The sequence below is a fragment of the Mixophyes fleayi genome, chromosome 5 (assembly GCF_038048845.1).
Source record: "Mixophyes fleayi isolate aMixFle1 chromosome 5, aMixFle1.hap1, whole genome shotgun sequence".
NCBI classification, from domain to species: domain Eukaryota; kingdom Metazoa; phylum Chordata; class Amphibia; order Anura; family Limnodynastidae; genus Mixophyes; species Mixophyes fleayi.
Window position 1 is genome coordinate 232329123 of NC_134406.1, and position 19123 is coordinate 232348245.

The 19123-nt window shown below is 39.2% G+C and overlaps 1 protein-coding gene across 3 annotated transcripts in view; it reads left to right on the forward strand.

Annotated features, from left to right (window-relative positions):
• The window catches only part of SULF1 (sulfatase 1), a 103099-nt gene that overhangs the window by 46754 nt on the left and 37222 nt on the right, over positions 1-19123 (forward strand). For all 3 annotated transcript variants that reach the window (XM_075213620.1, XM_075213622.1, XM_075213621.1), the window contains 2 exons: positions 5115-5266; positions 13788-13957. In XM_075213620.1, the coding sequence (XP_075069721.1) occupies positions 5115-5266; positions 13788-13957 (322 nt within the window). The remainder of the gene's footprint in view (positions 1-5114; positions 5267-13787; positions 13958-19123) is intronic.

Consider the following 19123-nt stretch of genomic DNA (forward strand, 5'->3'; position numbering starts at 1 on the left):
TAGGCAAAACTCCCGAAATTTTGCGAAATTAACGGCAGTGTATGGCGGGGCTTAACTGTGTCATTAAGTCATTAAGCTCCACCCCCTCCATTCAATGCCGTGAATTTCGGCTTTTTAGAGTGGTGACGTGGAATGTCACCACGCCCTCCTTCCCATGTCACATGACCCCGGGGGAGATAATCTTAGAAGTAGGCAGGTATGGATAAAATATTTTAATGTAAGTATAAATTAATAATAATAATAATAATAAGTGGGTCCAGAGAAACTTCTTTTACACAGATAATAAGTGGAGGAGATGAGTTCCATGGCCTAGGAAGGCAAAAAAGTATAATCTGAACATGAGAGTAACTATGGAATCTCAACACGTTCTGTGTGTGTTGTTCATTTGATATAACTTTTTCCTTCTACTCATATGTATTTCACTTTTGTTACCTGCCATAAATGAGAACATGTGCTTTATTGCAGTTAGTTAAAATACATGATGCATTTTACCCTGTAATAACTGCAATGCAGCCATTGCACTATATGTATTTTATGCATCGGATTCTAAAAGTGCAATAAATGTACATCCTTGTTATGTGATATATGCATTGCATGCCTTTCAACTGTCCTGATCTAGGCAGGACAGTCCCAAAACAGAGTACAGTTATCAGGGGAGAGCTGGCAAATTTTAGCCCAGGGGGCAAGACTCTACTCAGCAGTCTATTATAAAGGGGAAAAAATGCAGGTGGTCCAGTGACCCAGCCCAAGGTAGTCCACTATGGGTCAGGCCCTGGCGGCTGATGCCCCAAAGCCCAGCCAGCCCCTGACAGTTAGCATGTTCCTTTGCTGACTGCATACACGGGCAGATGGGGTTATTATCCAACTAGATTCGTCTGGTGACCTGGTCAACATCTGAAACAATGACAATTGTGGTCAAATATGTCTAAAACAACAGTCGGGCAGATTTGCAGTGTGCATGGGCACCTTAACACTTACTATATTACCACCAACTGAACATAGATTATGATTGGCTTCTTGGATTAACTGACATACTCTTCACATGTAATCTATTTTGTGGAGTATTCTATCGCTTCTGTACACTAACTCCTTTATGTGCAAGTGTTTAGGTGTTCACATATGGTGGAGACACTGAACTTTACTGTTCTGCAACTGGTATAAATATGTGGCTTGTTTACACTTGTGGTTATAACTTATTCTGTAGACACTACAGATAACATTGTGTCACAAAATAATGACTTAGAATTTCTGTATTGTTACATTCATGTAGTAAATCTGGTAGTAGTAAATTACTGAATAATTCTCTAAATCTGTGTATCACATTTGCTTTATATAATTCATTTCTTGTCACAAAATGGTCCCTACTACTAATTCTGTGCAGCCAGCGTAACAATTACTCTACCTGCCACAATATGTTTTGTTAATATAATTAATTTTGCAGACAACATATAGTATTACCAAACAGCACCGTACAATAGCTTTTTCTATGTATCACTCTTTTCGGTGCAAGGATAAAATGTATCCAAGCTTTGTTTGCTGATGGTGTTTAGTTAAAATTAATTGCTTGTCAGTGGACAATATGTTGTAACTGTACTCTGGAAACCGGAATCTCGTCCAATCATCAGTGTATTTGTCACTTGTGCAAGCCCCAATTTTTTTAAAAGATGTTTTAGAAAGAGAATAGCTTATGTGGGGTTGCCTGGGGGGCGAGTAATATAATAGCCGTGGAGTTTTGATGCTGAGGATCAATGGTTTTACTAGTTGTTTGTATGAATTTGTTAGGTGTTTGGAGTTCTCATTAAGAGGTCTATGCATCAAAGTACGATGAGTCATTAAAACGGAGAAAACAGCAGTTTACTCTGTTAAATGGCCATCGCAGAATGCATCAAAGGCTTATTGCAGGAGAAATATTTTCTCCTGGCATATTCCACTTATCATTTGTCTTCGCAGATTAATATGGGGACTGCGAAGTTGTGCGATGCATAAAGCTTTGATAAGCTGTGCATTGCATAGAAAGATAACGACATCTTAGGATGGCGTTACCCGTCTTTTCCTATTGGATTCTGCTGAAGCCTCTCTGGCTTCACATAATCTGTTATTGTAGAAGCATAGTGCCCGCAGCACTTCCTCCTATCACTGGCAGTGCTAAGCTGCCGGTAAGTAGGCAGAATAGATCACAGCAGAGGGGTCCCAGGGTAGCCCCATTTGAGCAGTGCTTAAATATGCATCGCTGTGGTTTGCAACAATGCATATTTAGTGGCACCGCAATATATTGATGCATAGACCCCTTAATTTTACACAGCATATTTTAAAATAAAATTTGATGGCGGTTGCTAAGTTACCAGAGAGACCAGGGAAACATATTTAAAATGATGCCAAGCATGCAGTATGTGTACTTTAATTTGTCTGGCGTTGAGGGCTGATTGACCATAATAAATAACCCTGATAGATCTGGGTTTTAGGCAGTATCATCTCCCCTATATTGCCATTTATTTAATTGTATTTTGTCAACATACAATCTGTCTCTCTTTCTAGCTGTTGTGGAACCACAAGTTCCAGCAGACTGATGTGGTTGGACTTTTAGGGCCTGATTCATGAAGGATCTTAACTTAAGAAACTTCTTATTTCAGTCTCCTGGACAAAACCATGTTACAATGCAAGGGGTGCAAATTAGTATTCTGTTTTGCACATACCGTAAGTTAAATACTGACTGTTTTTTCATGTAGCACACAAATATCAACTTTACATTTCAGTGTACAAATAAGTTATCCAGTATTTGTGTGCTACATGAAAAAACAGTCAGTATTTAGCTTTTGTGCAAAACAGAATACTAATTTGCACCCCTTGCAATGTAACACGGTTTTGTCCAGGAGACTGAAATAAGAAGTTTCTTAAGTTAAGATCCTTAATAAATCAGGCCCATAGTTCTGACACAGTTAAGAGTTCCACTGATCAGGCTACAAATGTCTGTATGAAATCCATATTAGTTACATTTTGGTTTTTCCAGCCCATTAGTTGTTTTTTTTTTCAATACACAAGTGGAAGCTTTCTTTGCTTGCTGTAATTATTACAAATTAGGAATCACATAATCAGTTTTACGATCATTTATTATATAAACAAAGATAAATGTTGCAAACCACAAATTATCGCCCCAAGTTATCTTCCAACTTAAATGTAATCTGAAGTCATAAGTACTAATTGAAACAATTTCTGGGCCCACTGGGCTAGCCTACAAAATCCCTTGTCCCCACTGTCTCCGTCTTGTCCTGAACTTTGAACCCACCACAGAGCTCTCATTCTTAAAGAGATAACATTCATCAGTGAAATCTGCATTCTGTCACGGATGCATCAATGGTTTCCTTGGTGCAAGATTGCAAAAGGCATTTAATAAACCACTAAGTATTTTCAATGCTGAATTAAACAGGAAATTCCTTGTTAATTGCCATTTGATTGATACCATTTAGACCAGCGTACGTTGTGATCTAATGGTATTCATATAATATTATAATGATTTGCTTGGATTCTGTTTAAATAAATTGATTGAAAATAGGCTAAGGCATCCATCCTTGTAATGTTTATAGAAAAGTGATTTCTTTTACATGTTGACATAATCTGTAGAGCTTCTCGCCAAAGTATTTAGTAAAATATTTATTTAAAAATAAATGAAAGTTTGTTTGAGTTTTTACTTATTCGGGGATGAATTATTATTTTTGATTTCAGGAATTTAAGTTAGTAAAATGCTTAAAGGCCCCCTAAATATGAAGCACTGATTATCTTATTTAAAAGAGCCACTAATGGCATTCACAAATGTATATTCAACAGTGATCATACCTGGGAGAGTTTGATATGTTTAACATGGTATTTACATTTTCATCGCATTTCCATTGTCTACGCAGTTAAGTACTAGCTATAGATTTGTTATCAGTCGTTTCAGACTGAGTGAAGGCCACTTTATCTCACATGTCTAAATTCTCAAGTTTCTAAAATCTTTGTATATTTATTTATTTGCAATACAGAATCCACAAATCAATTTAGTTCACCAACTTTTGATGGCAGCACAGGGGGGAATGTGAGCAGGAAGACCAATCACAAGCCGCGCTTTCGTGATAATAATAGCGGGCTTCCTTTAAATTACTTCAGTGTTGTTCACAAGTTATATATATTATTGTTACAATAATTAGTTGTGATGGTCTCATCACATCCTCCCATTCTCGGTTACAGGGCTTTTTTTCGGGCTGCACCCACTTTGTGGAATTCCCTCCCTCGCACAGTAAGACTTTCCTCTAGTCTTCAAACCTTCAAGCCTTCTCTGGAAACCCACCTCTTCAGACAAGCTTATAATATTCCTCAACCACCATCTTAATCTCCCTAGGTTACTCTATTACCACCCTCTACACAGCTAACACAAGGCAACAACCCTCTGACCAACATTGCTACGCACACAGCCCACTCAATACTTTTACCTTTGTATTCTAGCTGGTCCATTGTGCAATATGATGTAGCACATGCCCTTGTGTTTCAAACTCCCATTGTCCCATAGATTGTAAGCTAGCAAGCAGGCTTCTCTTACCTCTCTGTCTGTATGTATTACTCAGTATTGTCTTATTAATGCTTGTTCCCAATTGTAAAGCACTACGGAATTTGCTGGCGCTATATAAATTGATGATGATGATGCACAACTGTAGGTCATGGGGACAAATCCTAAATAGTACGGCAACCCATCGGTTAAGAAACCCATGTCTTGCTGGTAACGGAAGGTTCTTATATTCCGATTGGCTACAGGTTGATGACTAGCCCTTCCCATTGGCTAGAAAACACTGTGTTTGCTGGTGATCAATCTGTAGTCATAATATAGCTGATAGTGGAAAATGACGATGGAATTTTACATTGCACTTTCTAATAATATTCCGTATTCACCTAATTCATCTCCTATAAAGCAGTGTCAGTGAGAGCCATGTATCCAAATTATTTCAGTTCACCAGAAATGTGTGTATCTGCTGAATAGTAGGAAAAGTAACCTAAGAATTATTTTGCATTAATATGGTTGATTATGACCTATGACCAGGAACGTGTTCTTACACCTTGCTTATAATGTTTGCCTTTCCTTTGTGCAGCATTTTTTGGAAAATACCTCAATGAGTACAATGGAAGTTACATCCCACCTGGGTGGAGAGAATGGCTGGGATTGATCAAGAATTCACGCTTTTATAACTATACCATGTGCAGGAATGGATACAAGGAAAAGCATGGCTTTGAGTACGAAAAGGTATTTATTTTGTCATTTACATTTTTTGTTTGTGAAAAACATTGTAGGTGCACAATCATGTAGGACACCACTTGAAGCACATTAATTGTATATATTGTGGTTTTGGTTTATTGACAGTTCTACATTCCATCACAGAACACTTTCATAATGACAGATTAGCCATGTGCTATTAGTGTTTCAAAACACACCTAAAAGTAACCGTCCCTAATCTCAGTCCAAGTTACTGGGACCTCTCCCTTTTCTGCTAAGTCTTCCAGTCCTTTGTCATAATCACATTCTATAATGAACATAAGTTTAATGTTTGAATATTTATGTCCTGATCCTCCACAGTTTTAGGATATTGATTTGTTGTCAGTGGGACTGACAGTGAGTCTGGAAGAAATAAATAACAGCGCTTGACAAGTTGATTCAGTCCCAAACCACAAGCATAGGATACCTTCGCTGTGAGATAGAGGTTCACCTTTACATAGCTGTCTGGGCACTATTAATTATTTTAAGCCATGATTCTGCATTTTGTTGCCCGTTGTCTGTTACAAATCCACAGTGGTTACAGATTCCTGTTCCTAGGAAACAACATCTAAAGTACTTGTATTCCCTACTAACATTATTAAAGGTAGTTTTTCTCTGGCTTAGACAATACTTGCCAACTCTCCCGGAATGTCCGGGAGACTCCCGAAATTTGGGTCAGTCTCACGAACTCCCGGGAGAGCTGGCAAGTCTCCCACATCCCGCAACTGCATTCCCAAAATGATGCGATTGTCGTTGAATTGTGTCATTTTGGCCCCGCCCACATGGCTAAAATGGCATTTCCGTCATGGGGGCGGGGCCAAAATGACACGTTTGGCCGCTCCCTCCCGCCCTCCAGTCACGCCCCTCTCTCCGACAGAACTTGCCGAAAGTAGGCAAGTATGGCTTAGACCCAATATTTATTGGAAATTATTGACTGTGAAATCATAGGCTACAAACGGCTGACTCTTCTGTGTAAATGGGGCTTGCTCATGTTACATTTCTGCGTGTATAAATCAAGTGCTGCAATGTGTGATTTTTATCTTTCTTGACTAAGTAGTAAAATCCAGAAAAAGTATAGCCTGTAATTTAAAGCTTCCAAATTTTGCAAAGTGACTCTAGATGTAACTAATGTCTAATGATACACTTACATTTAGCCACTAGTCTGCAGATGAATTGTTATTTATTGTTGTCTAATATGTCTGCTTAATAAGAACAAATTGTAGTGTACAGTAATGATTTCTAATTATATTCTTAGGAGCATATTTACATTAGATACAACCCAGGAGTTTTCTGCTTGCTCTGATCTGAAGAATCACTAGTAAGTCAGGATTCAGGGATGTCTCTAAAACACAACTTTGTGCATATAACAGATGTTGCCCCAGAATCTTATCATATAGGTCTTAACTTCTGGAAAATCTCTTCTGCGTCCTCTACTGCATGGACGTCTAATGGCGGCATGGAGGATGACTAATGTCCCTCTTAGATCTTTTTCCCAGAAGTCATTTTGATTTTAAAACGCCGACACTGGTATTAATGACTGGATGGTGATTTATAAGCCAGTGTCCGGTATTACTGGCTAATTGCAGTTTACATTTGATTCTTGGGGTTTGTGAAAATGTCACATTGGTGTACATGTAATGGATACTATCCTATCGCATGGTAATCTACATATATAAAGTAGGATTCCACTGAGGAACTGAGGCCCATATGTAAGGCTCTGGAATAAATCCCTATGTAAATAAAGCACCACTGCCTTGAATTAGTTGCTGGTATTTTTCCACACACATATGGGACTCTAGCATTGCATTTATTCTAGTCATTAAATGAACGTTCTTGCAGAAGTGGGGGTCTATAAGCATAGGGAGTCATAGAGGAAACAGTGCGCATTTACACTCTCCTCTCTGGCGCTCTGCGCGGCTGGCTGGCGTGTCCTTGAACGGACCTAGGGCACTGGGTAACAAGATTAATCATTACCATGTGGCATGTACACTGCTCCCTCCTCTGTGCACCAGAACCCTCAGCTCTGCTCCATTTTGTGAACAGAGCTGTATTGGTTGCAATAATCAAATGTTACAAGCGCGTGACTCTGCTCCAACAGACCGCTACAACTCTCTGTACGTGCCCATGATTGTAAACCAACTAGGTTTTCTAACCTATCCCTATAAAATTGTAATCTCCGAGAGATCAGATGACCTTGATCATCATCATCATCACCATTTATTTATATAGCGCCACTGATTCCACAGCCCTGTACAGAGAACTCATTCACATCAGTCCCTGCCCCATTGGAGCTCACAGTCTAAATTCCCTAACATATATACACACACACACACACACACACACACACACACACAGACTAGGGTAAATTTTGATAGCAGCCAATTAACTTACTAGTACGTTTTTGGGGTGTGGGAGGAAACCGGAGCACCCGGAGGAAACCAACGTAAACACGGGGAGAACATACAAACTCCACACAGATAAGGCCATGGTCGGGAACTGAACTCATGACCCCAGCGCTGTGAGGCAGAAGTGCTAACCACTTAGCCACCGTGCTGAATGAGGGAGTAAGGTTATTATTATAATTATTATTTATTATTATTAGTTCAGTTTGGTGGGGGGTAGGGGGATGCCAGATGGGTACACAGGCTCAGATTGTCCATTAAAATTACTAATTACATGTTTGATATATGAATTATGGGAAAAGTGACTTTATTGCCCTCTGATACTATAAAATAATTAACTAAACGTTTTTACATAGTAGATTAGTGTATAGTTAAAATTATTATTTTCAACACTACAGTAGGTACTTGTAAGTAGATTTACTGACGAACCCTGCATACCCCAGGCCAGTCTAATGCTGTTAACATGTGACACTGCAATCCCATGCCATAACTGTACAAAACAGGCAAAACTGGAAGCCATGCAGTGATTAGTCACCACCAATAGGGATACAGATATATATATATATATATATATATATATATATATATATATATATATATATAGTAACTCTATATTTATAATTCATATCTGTAGCAGACATAAGAGGACGATGAAGGATAAGGAATGGTGCACACAGCTATATGGCACTAGCAATGGAAGGAGGGGGATTGTTAGTAGTGAAACTAAACAGCTCTAAAGTGGATATTACCCCTTTTTATCAAATCCTTCTGTAGATTGCAACAATAGGTAGGAACTTTAAGTCAGTTATAATGTTACTGACGTTAATGCTGATTCATAATTTACATTTCTTCTTTCAAGATTTGAGCTCTCTTTGAAGTTGTTGATGCTCTTAACGCCCCCTCTGTATATTTTACCAGATGTTGCTAAATCTCCGTCATAGATGTCTCCTTGGGATGTAATATTTTTAGCATGTTTGTTGTCGTAAAATGGGTTCATTTCAGTTGTGAAAGTTGTGGAGCATTCTGACGTCTGGAGAGAGAGGTTTCTGCAAAACTTCAGTCAGAAAGGAAAGGAGCGGGCACCATATGGTGTCCTCTGGATATGTAATTCGGTGATAAATGATGTGACCGTGTATTTTCCATCTATAAAATGCATAAACAGGACCTTGGCTTGTGCTGTTTTTCATTATGCTTTGGAAAAAATCGTGCTTTTGCGTGTCAAGTCTCAGGGCAGTACAATTGGAAGCGATATGTAAAAAATAACAGGGTTTTGGGAAGATGTTTGAAACTTAGAACTAGCTCCTAACAAAAGTGAGGAATGTGTGCCAAGGTGACCTGCCCTCCGCTGTGAGATTTCACAGAGGCACTAACTGCTGCAGACCATGAGCCCTTTCAGTGTGATTACTGCATGCTGGGACACCGTCAGAAAGCCGTCAGCCAGTGACACAGATGTTCCAGTTATGGCATTTGACCCATGTAATGGGATTGCACATAAGATTACAAGCTTAGTGGCGCTCATCCCCTTAGGTCCTGGAAGATATACGGCTTCAAATTAATTCAGCATAACCTCCCTTTTAATGTTCCATGATATATTTATTCATGACTTTATTTTTCGTCTTACTTTGTTTTTTATATGCGCATAATATAAATGTGTTTTTTCCTTTTTTAGGTCAGCCTGCTCTCTATTTAAAATTCTACTATTTTAGTGCCACCTTTTGCTATGCATTTTATTTTTTGTTTTTGTTTTGTTTTTTTAGTTCGAATAAGCTGTAAAAAGAGGTATTGGGCATTGTATTGTCTCCATTATATAACTAGAGATGCTTGAAAATGTTTGTAATTTTATTTTATGTTTTAAACACTTTTGAATAATATTTTAATTAATAAAAAATTATTATTATTTTTTTTTTTTTTAGTTTAACCTCGAACACTACTGTGTTCCAAATTTGTCATTCACAAATAAAAACCGGCCTAAATGCATCAAATTTATCTTAATTAAATGTGCTTAATCATGTGCTAATTGGCTTGAACGCGGTTGAACCTGGCCGGTTTTCTTGAATCTATTACATTTTTTAACAAATTTAAAATGAGAAATTTCGCCAAACTTTAGAATTTTACAGCCAGTTCTAAATTCCATAACTACTTTGAGCATCTCTACTGGTGACCTATACATTGTACCACCCCGAGCACAGAGCTGAACCGGTAAATATAAGCATGCAGCCTTTCAATTCACTAGAAACCAGTGACATCTCTTAGACAAGAGGCACATTGGAAAGAGAGGGAGATCTGCAGAATATCACTGGTCATTTTTGCATGTGGATATGTATTTATCTAATGTGGATAACATCTGATATTTGTGAGCCAGGAATTGCTTTAAACATAATTTATTTTGATTAATTGCTCCCTGAACATCAGTAATTCAAAGAAAATCTCTGATCCATTCTTTACTTGCACCAACTTTCTTTGTTTTATTCCATACTTGCCAACATTGAATTATGGAGCCCCGGGAGATCCCCGACAGGGGGCGCGGTGGGAGGGTGGAAGGGGGCGGGTCATTTCTACATCAGGCATACAAATGTCCATACTGATGCTCAACTGCAGTGCAGAAATGCAGCTTGATAGTGTTAGATATAAATGCAGACATTGCATTTCTTTACTCTTACACAATATAATGTAATGAAGGGTCATATACACAAGAGACCATAGTGTTTGACAGTGTAATTAATAAATGTAAAAAATGCATTTTCCAATTTATAGTTGCAATTATATACAAACACCCCACAGCTCTCCTTTACCATTTTATTACTCCAGTAGGAATCTTCTTTGGTGTGTTGGTCCAACTGGTGAATGCGAAATGCAGCTAGACATGAACAACGTAATATAATACAGCAGCAATGATAATGAAGGAAGTACGATTAGCTGGAGAGGGGTCAGTACTCAAGCAGCCAATCAGGAGTAGCTAGATAGTCAGTGCTCAAACAGCCAATCGGGAGTAGCTAGATAGTCAGTACTCAAGCAGCCAATCAGGAGTAGCTAGATAGTCAGTGGTCAAACAGCCAATCAGGAGTAGCTAGATAGTCAGTGGTCAAACAGCCAATCAGGAGCAGCTAGATTGTGCTGCTGGTGTCGTTATAGTCACGTACCCTTACACCAGGCTTCCGCTACTCCAAGCATATCTGGGATTGTGTCTGGGTCTCATTTTGTTGCATCCCACAGGGGTCGTGCTACACTTACCTGTATACGCCTTTACTGTACTTATTTAACGCCTCTACAGATGTAATGCGCCAAAATTCTAAAATGCGCTCAAATCTAACTATGGCCGCATTCTAAGTACGCATGCTCAGTATGGTAATGCATATATATAGTCTCCGCAGATGGACGTACACCCATCTCTAAATGAGACCCATTGGGGGAGATTCAATTAGAAAATAATACGCACTATGTGTCTCCGGAACAGCTGTGGAGACACCACGTGTGTATATCTTTGAGTGCAATATCCGCTCATTTTTGTTGGCGCCCTATAGAGCTGCAAGGCAAAAATGATCAGATATTTTTACCGTGGGAACTGTAAAAATGCGCAGCTGCGGCGTTTTCGGGAACATCTCGGCTAATTGAATCTCCCCTATTGTGTGCATTTGTCTGCATGGATACATACTTTGAAATGCAGAAGAGGACTTATTTCTCCATGTTTTTGGCACCTATAATCATGGATAATTGGGTCCGAATGGATTTTTTTTTTTTTTTTGGTGTAACGGCAAACTGGAAGAGTTATAACACCAGAATGAGTGTTTGCAGGTTTCTATTATTATTTTGCTTTCATTTTCATCAGATGTGTACATATGTTATATAGCAGAAGTGGAGGTTACATGTTTTAAACTAGTGGTAACCTACATGATGAGGTCATTCTCCTCCAAGCACAATTCCTGCAGTAACCAAGTGTTGTTTAGTTCAGTAGGATTCACTAATAACAAGCTGAATAGTAGCAGTGCTTTGTATTATAAAAGCACCTGGCCTAATACAGCAGGAGAAGAGAAATTCTGTCTCCTTGGTTCTGCTTCTGCAGCTGTTTCTGAGCTATAAGTGCACGTCATGTGACCACTTGTGTTTTAGCAGCTTCCAAATGAGGTTTGCTTGAGACTGCAGCCCAGTAGTAGGGGCAGGTGGTTTAATTTAAAAATTCATCTTCATTCCCAACCTCCTCCTCTTTTGTTCCATTTCCTCAATTTCCCTGAGCCACACAATTTCCGTGAGCCATATTGGCTATAGGTTAAGTCAGCTTATTTGCAAATCAGCTTTCTCTTTAATGTCTGTACTGCAGCTGCGTGATCCCAGCGATCATGCTGGTCTTAATGATCTAAACTTGTAGGCTACTGACGCTTTTACAAGTCCCGTCGGTAGTGCTAAGGTTAAAAGTCCAATTATCCCTACTCACCCATCTAAATCTTTAAATCAGAAAATAAAAAGTCATATAGAGCTGCTATATAAATATATCAGCACAGACCTGCTATTTTCACAGTGTATGTGTATATATATATTTATATATATGTATGTGTTTAAGTTGTTGTTTTTTTAATTACATTTCTCAAATCCACTGCCCTTTTTAGTATTTAAACCGTTGCTGACGGTAAATGCGACTAAAGCATAAGCCTATATTATGTGAATTTCTTTCCAATATACCATATTCTGGATTAGTGTTCATTTAATTACAATGGAAAATAGGTTAGGTGTCTTTACTTTAATTGATAATCCTTTCCACAGATTAAATTGCTATAATACCATGTGCCGCAGCCGTTTCAAATATTCATAATCTTTTGACGTTTGCTCCTTAATACTGTAAGAGCCTCACGTAAGGCCGGTTACAGGCTGTGAATGCTTTTTATTTTGCTCTGGGAAGTTTGTTAAAAATGCTTTTAGAAAAATAGGGCTGAATAAAAGAACAAAGCAGTCTGCTCATAAATTACCCAGCTGACATTACACTGACAATATATAAACCTTCTTATCAGATATCGGAAGTTTGGCTTGGCACATTAAATAGGTGTTGCCAGGAAGTCACCAGGGTGGCATACATCCTTTTTTCTTGCTAGTGATGTGATATACTCGTGCGTGTATATGAATAAGTTGTGTTTTTCCATTTTGTTAACCTCTTTAAACAAGTGAAAGTAAACGCCCGCAACAGTTTTGCTACGTTATAGAGAAGGTTGAAAGGTGCTATCTTGCATTTCATGGAAGGATACAACTGCTGCTTACTATTTAAAAGCTACAAATGTTACTTTGAGCAGAGCCCATTATTGTGGTACTGTCCTCTACAACATAAATTTTCCAACCCGCTGATTGTAATAGAAGGATGGCCTTTTGTCTGGGGTTCTGTGGTTCTTCTCACAGTCTAGGCTGAAAACCGTGAATGTATGACGCTGTCTAAGGGAGAGACTTCTGTCTGGTGTTTTCAGTCGCACCCTGCTTGTGTTTAAAGTGGTGAATGAGATAGATATGCCGGATAGGAGAAACAGCTTTAACATAAAAATAAAAATCTATACTTGGCTAGGTTTGGCCTTACCCCCTTCCAGCATGCCCCATGAAGCCCAGAGAAGTGCTCCTTCCTCCTATTAAACGGGCCTCTCTCAAACACACTGCTGTGTTGTTGTTGTTGCCCCTCAGTGCTGTCTCTGGTTCCCAGTGAATTGATAGACGCCCATCTCATGAACACTGGTCAACCCACAAAATGGCTGCCGGCCTCTACTGACTTGTGAGAAGTGATTTGCACTGTTGTTGTTAACATGTCTGACATCTATATGTGCTTACTTTGGTCATGCAAGCTATTTGCCAGCCGCCACTCATTTTTATAAATGCAAAGAGGTTGATAACATATCAATGATGAATGATGTGCATATGTTTTACCATTCACTAAAAGGCAATCATTTACTGTATTTTCTTTTAACAATGGACATATTTTTTTTCTTCAGTGATTTGGGGAATAATATACACTATAGTATCTTTATAAGTAATTTTATATTTTTTTTGTATTGTTTTTAGCTATATTAGGCTTATTATATCTCTCTTGCTCTTGTTTAAATTCCAATAAAAATAATCCTTCTATTTTTTTCCCTATATTGTAGGACTATTTCACAGATCTAATTACCAATGACAGCATTAGTTACTTTAAGCTATCAAAGAAGATGTACCCTCATCGGCCCATAATGATGGTCATAAGCCACGCCGCACCACACGGTCCAGAGGATTCTGCTCCACAGTTTTCTGAGCTCTTCCCTAACGCGTCCCAACATATGTGAGTAGAAATCTGGAACAAAATAGTGATTTTTTTTTTACAGGCCAAAGAAATTTGGAAATGAATTTCCTGGAACATATTTGTTGATTCCTTCAAGTCAGTTCTGACTCCACATTGAAACCATATTTCAGTGCTGTGTGTCTGTAAATAGAAGAATTATTCAAACTGTTTCAGAGAAGTGTTGTAGTAAGAACTAAAGTCCCTATGAGGAGACATGGTGCATACCTCCAAAATTGTCCTTTTGCTGTTCTGCTGCTTAACATAAAGGGGTAGTGGTCATGCCATATTGAGGATGTGCTTTCCCAATTTTTATGGCGTTCCCAAGCCCCCTCCCCCTAAAAAGACTCTTGGATTTGCCATGCAACCTTCCAACATTCTCAGCAGCAGGAATGGTGGGACAGTCCCCACATTTTGGGACTGTCCTGTCTAGGAGGTATGACATTGGTGCAATTAATAATTTCTGATCATCACTAATGCTTTTGTGCCTAGAAGAGATGTCAGTTAGAATGTACCTGTCTGACAAAGTGGAGTCAGCGATTATGTGCATTGATGCAATATTCTGCCTATTAACCCACTAGTAATCATCCTCAGTTCCTCATTACTGGCTCCTAGTAAATTGATAGGCTGCAACCTTGGAATATTGCTTCAGCTCACAAAATGGCGGCCTTCATGGTTAAGTGAGGGGTACACTTTGTTAGGATGCCAGAAACACACATGAATATAACATTTGCCTGCAAATGGTAGTATAAACAAATAATTGTGCTGTGGAGGTGGTTAGTATTGGGGACATTTCCAGGGACATAAATCTCCACTGACAAAGCTTTAACACAGGGGACTATCGATGAAAATTAGGGACAGATGGAAACTATGATATTTCATCATGTAAAATGGAGCCTTAACAACAATTCATCATCATCATCATTTATTTATATAGCGCCAACATATTCCGTAGCGCTTTACAATTGGGGACAAACATAGTAAACTAATAAACAAACTGGGTAAAACAAACAAAGAGGTGAGAAGGCCCTGCACGCAAGCTTACAATCTATGGGACAATGGGAGTTTGACACATGAGGCTAAGGCTAAGTCTACATTTTGCATTTCCGCCCAGCCAGGCTGCAAAGGTAAAAGTAACTCATTGGCTAAATGATGCTGTCACACAACAATGTTGGTCAGGGGGTAGTTGTCTTGTGTGAAATTGTGTAACGGGTGGTAATAGGGTAATGTAGTGAGGTTAAGAGGGTGGTTGAGGAATATTATAAGCTAGTCTGAAGAGGTGGGTTTTCAGAGAACGCTTGAAAGTTTGTAGACCAGAGGAGAGTCTTATTGTGTGAGGGAGAGAATTCCATAGAGTGGGTGCAGCCCGAGAAAACAATTTCCTTTAATCCTTAAAGTGCCAAGCAAGTGAAATTTGTGTGAATAGTTGAAGGTGCCAGAAATGGTGCTTGCGTGTCTTACATGTACTTGATATGCACTAACTCATGCTCATGTGTGTCTGCGTGTATAACGTTCAGAGAGCCACTTACAGAAAATGACATTCCCCTTAGTATACACAACTTTAGATATTGGGTCTGTATGGGAACTTTTACAAGATGCCATTTCTTATTCGATCATTGATTATTTTACCTTTTGTCCCCCTTATATCATTATTAGCATGTAATATTTGATACTAAAATAATATTTCCCTTTTCTCTGTATAATATTTAAAATTAGTATTCTGTTTAATATTATTAGTAATCGTGTTTAACCTTTAATATATAATTCTATATAGCTACATGTGACAATTACTCCTTTCAAGCACCTATTCACCTGTATTTACTTATGATGAATAATATGCAGTTTTAGTTGTATATTTAAATAGAACTAGCAGTCCTCAGGCCGTTTAGTAAAAGTGAAGCTAAGTGGTTGGTGACCTTTCTAAACAAAATACATTGAATCATTTTCAAATACTACTTTCTGACTCATAGAGAATCAACTGGGTCAGTCAATCTTTATATTAATTGTTTGACTTTTGATTATATAACCTATCCTTCCATGTGAGCTGGGAAACTGTTCTTGTGTGAGATAAAATAAAAAAAAGAGATTTCAAATGTCATTGGCTGAAAAAGACAGGAAAGAAATAAAATAAAACTTTCCAAGAACATTTGTCCAAGTGATAATATATTTGGAATGCTCTGGTACGGGTGGAACTACCTCAGGGTGCCAAATGATGTTCCCTTTAGATTGTTAAAACAAACACATTCTTAAGATGTTCTCATTTATTCTGCTCCAGGTTTTTGTCCAATTTTCTCATTTTAACTTGCAGATTATTGTAAATTGTTCTCTTGTTTAAAAATAAAATACAACACACAAAAAAATGACAGTGTACGAGAAAATGTATTATCAAGTTATAATATCTAATGATGTTTAGAATTAAAGAAGGACTTCACCCAAAAGTTTAGTCAATACCACCCCCAATCTAGTAGGATTTCAGGGTTCCATGCCAGTTCAGCAGAACACACCCTATCATCACTGCACCAGGTCCTCCCCCATTATGACAGCCTGTTAGATGTCAACTTTAAATAGGGCTATCTCTCTTTCACAAATAAAATCGCACCCATTAAATTTTTTTCTCTTTCATACAATCTGGGGGACACTGCTACCATGGGGTTGTATGAGAGCGCATGGAGTTGGCACTTAAATAGTTCAACTCTTAATGTAACTGTTGACAGAAGCTCCTTCCCTCTGCAACCGCTGTAGCTCCCCAGTGTTATTTAAGTGCCCAAGGAGTTGGGCTGTTTTCAGTACTATGTATGAAACTAATAAGTGAGATGGTCTCCATATTTGAAATGTTTCCGTATGGTTCCACGCTCGCATAGTTCAGTGGGACCTCTTGTTCAACTAGTCAGTGTTCCACCTTCAGCTGGCCTCTCAGATGGTCCAGTTGTCTCCCAGGAGGCGCATTTTGCTTGGTTGGTGGTGGCTCACTTGACAGTGGGCAGGTCCTTGATAATAGTCACAGGAGTGTTGAAACAGGATGAAGGAGACTCCCCAGATATTGTTCTGGGTGGAAATTTATGTCCCGGCAAATTTTGCAATATATTTATCCTGGGTGTATAAAATTGTGAGACCTACTACCTAAGCAGACACACTGTGTAGTTAGGGGAGTGGTCTCTACTCACAGAGGTGTTTCGATGCTTGGTCCAGAAGTGAGAACCTTTGGATGTGGCTCTCATGGCATCTCGCCGAAACTGCCAGATGCCCAGCTTCTGCTTCAGGACCAGAAACCTCTTTGCGTGCACGGTAGATGTCATGACCATGACATGACATCAGACACTGCGGAATTCCAGTGATCCTGATTGCACCCGAGTGGCCATGTCGAGCCTGTTAATGTGGTGGAACTACGTCAGTTGGTGCGAAAGTAGGACTTGTCATACGGCAGCCTTTCGACTCTTCAGGTTCTTAGCTTTTTCGCAGGATGGTTTTCGATATATTTTGAGAATAGGCTAGCTGTTATACCGGAGGTGCAGACTTTTCTCAAAGGGGTTCTACACATCCAGCCTCCTTATGTGGCACCTTGGGACTTGAATTTGGTACTAGGGATCTTAAATCATTCCCCTTTGAACCATTGGAGTTGACTGAACTCAAGTTCCTAATTTCGAAGGTGATTTTTCTCCTTGCCATTGCTTCTGCGATAAGAGTTTCACAACTTTGAACTCTCTCTTGTTGTTCAGCTTATGATATTCCATACTGACAGGGCCGTATTGTGTAAGATACTTTCCTTCCAACCAAAAGTGGTCTGGTTTTCATCTTAATCAAGAGATTGTGTTCACATTCTTCTGGAGGTTACTGCCTCTTCAAATAAGGGATACATAACTTCATTGGATGTGGTCCATGTTCTAAGAATGTTTGTGGACAGGACGTCCACTATTTGGAGGTCTGATTCCCTTTTCTTCTTGTATGATGCTCAGAAGAGGGGCTGGCTGACTACAAAACAAACTGCTTCTAGGTGGATAATGCTCCCCGTCAGGCAGGCATATATTAGTTCTGATTGGCCTGTTCTTGAGCGTGTCGCCATGCATTCCAACCATTCTGTGGAGGATCTCTTGGGCTGTGCACAACGGTGCATTGGCAGATCAGTTCTGCCTGGCGCCAACCAGGTTCTCTGTCCACACCTTACCTGGTTTTACTGGTTTCATGTTTTTGTGTCTCCTGATGCAAGTTTTGGCCGCAAAGTTTTGCAAGCCGGATTGACAGAGCTTTCCTCCCCTCAAGGGGCTACTTTAGAACGTCCCCATAGTAGCAGTGTGTTCCAGATGGAATCGGCGAAAAGGATTTAACATAAGTACAAAAATCCTCCCACCCACATTAAGACACCCATCCCCCATTCCCCTTCCCTCACACATACCTTGTTCCATCCACGCTGTGTTGGAGAGGCAGACTCTTCTGTCTGTTTTTCTTACAGCTCTGCACACACTTGGGGGCAACTGTCATGTGACAGGAATAGGAGACAGTCACACATAAATCATGGGAGGAAGGGAGGAAAGGATCAGAAGATCCGCGATCACATGAAGGAAGGTGGCTGGTCCCGGGGACTAAGGGTACCTTAATAACAACAAAATTTTTTTAATTCCTGGACTGATCTATAACATGGGTGTATATGCAGTATTTAATCATTGAATAAGACACCATCTGCCTGGAAATTCAACATTGTACAGAGCATATAATGTTGTGTATCACCCATACTTAGTAGTACTTGTGTACTAGCCAATGCTGTTGGCTCAGTTTCAGGACATTTCAAAAGTACTTTGTGCAATATAAAAGCAGCTTTTAAGATCCTCATTTTATTACCACTGTAAATTGCCTTCGATTTTGGGTTGCTTCTGCCACACGGTATTGAATTTCTGCCCACAATTTATAATGGCCTTTCCAGGGAGTTGGATATTGCTCATGTACCTTTCAGTTACATGGTTACATAAAGGCTTTATGTTCTGATGTATATTTTAGTTTTGCAACTTGACATCAACAAGTACATTTTTCAAGTTCGCACATCTCAACATAATGAATGAACATTGATCTAATGAAATGGGTTATGTAACTTTCAAGGCTCACCTGCTTTCCTTCATGTGATGGATAAATCATCACTACATGAAAACTTTCTGTGCCAGCCTAGAAACTAGAGATAGG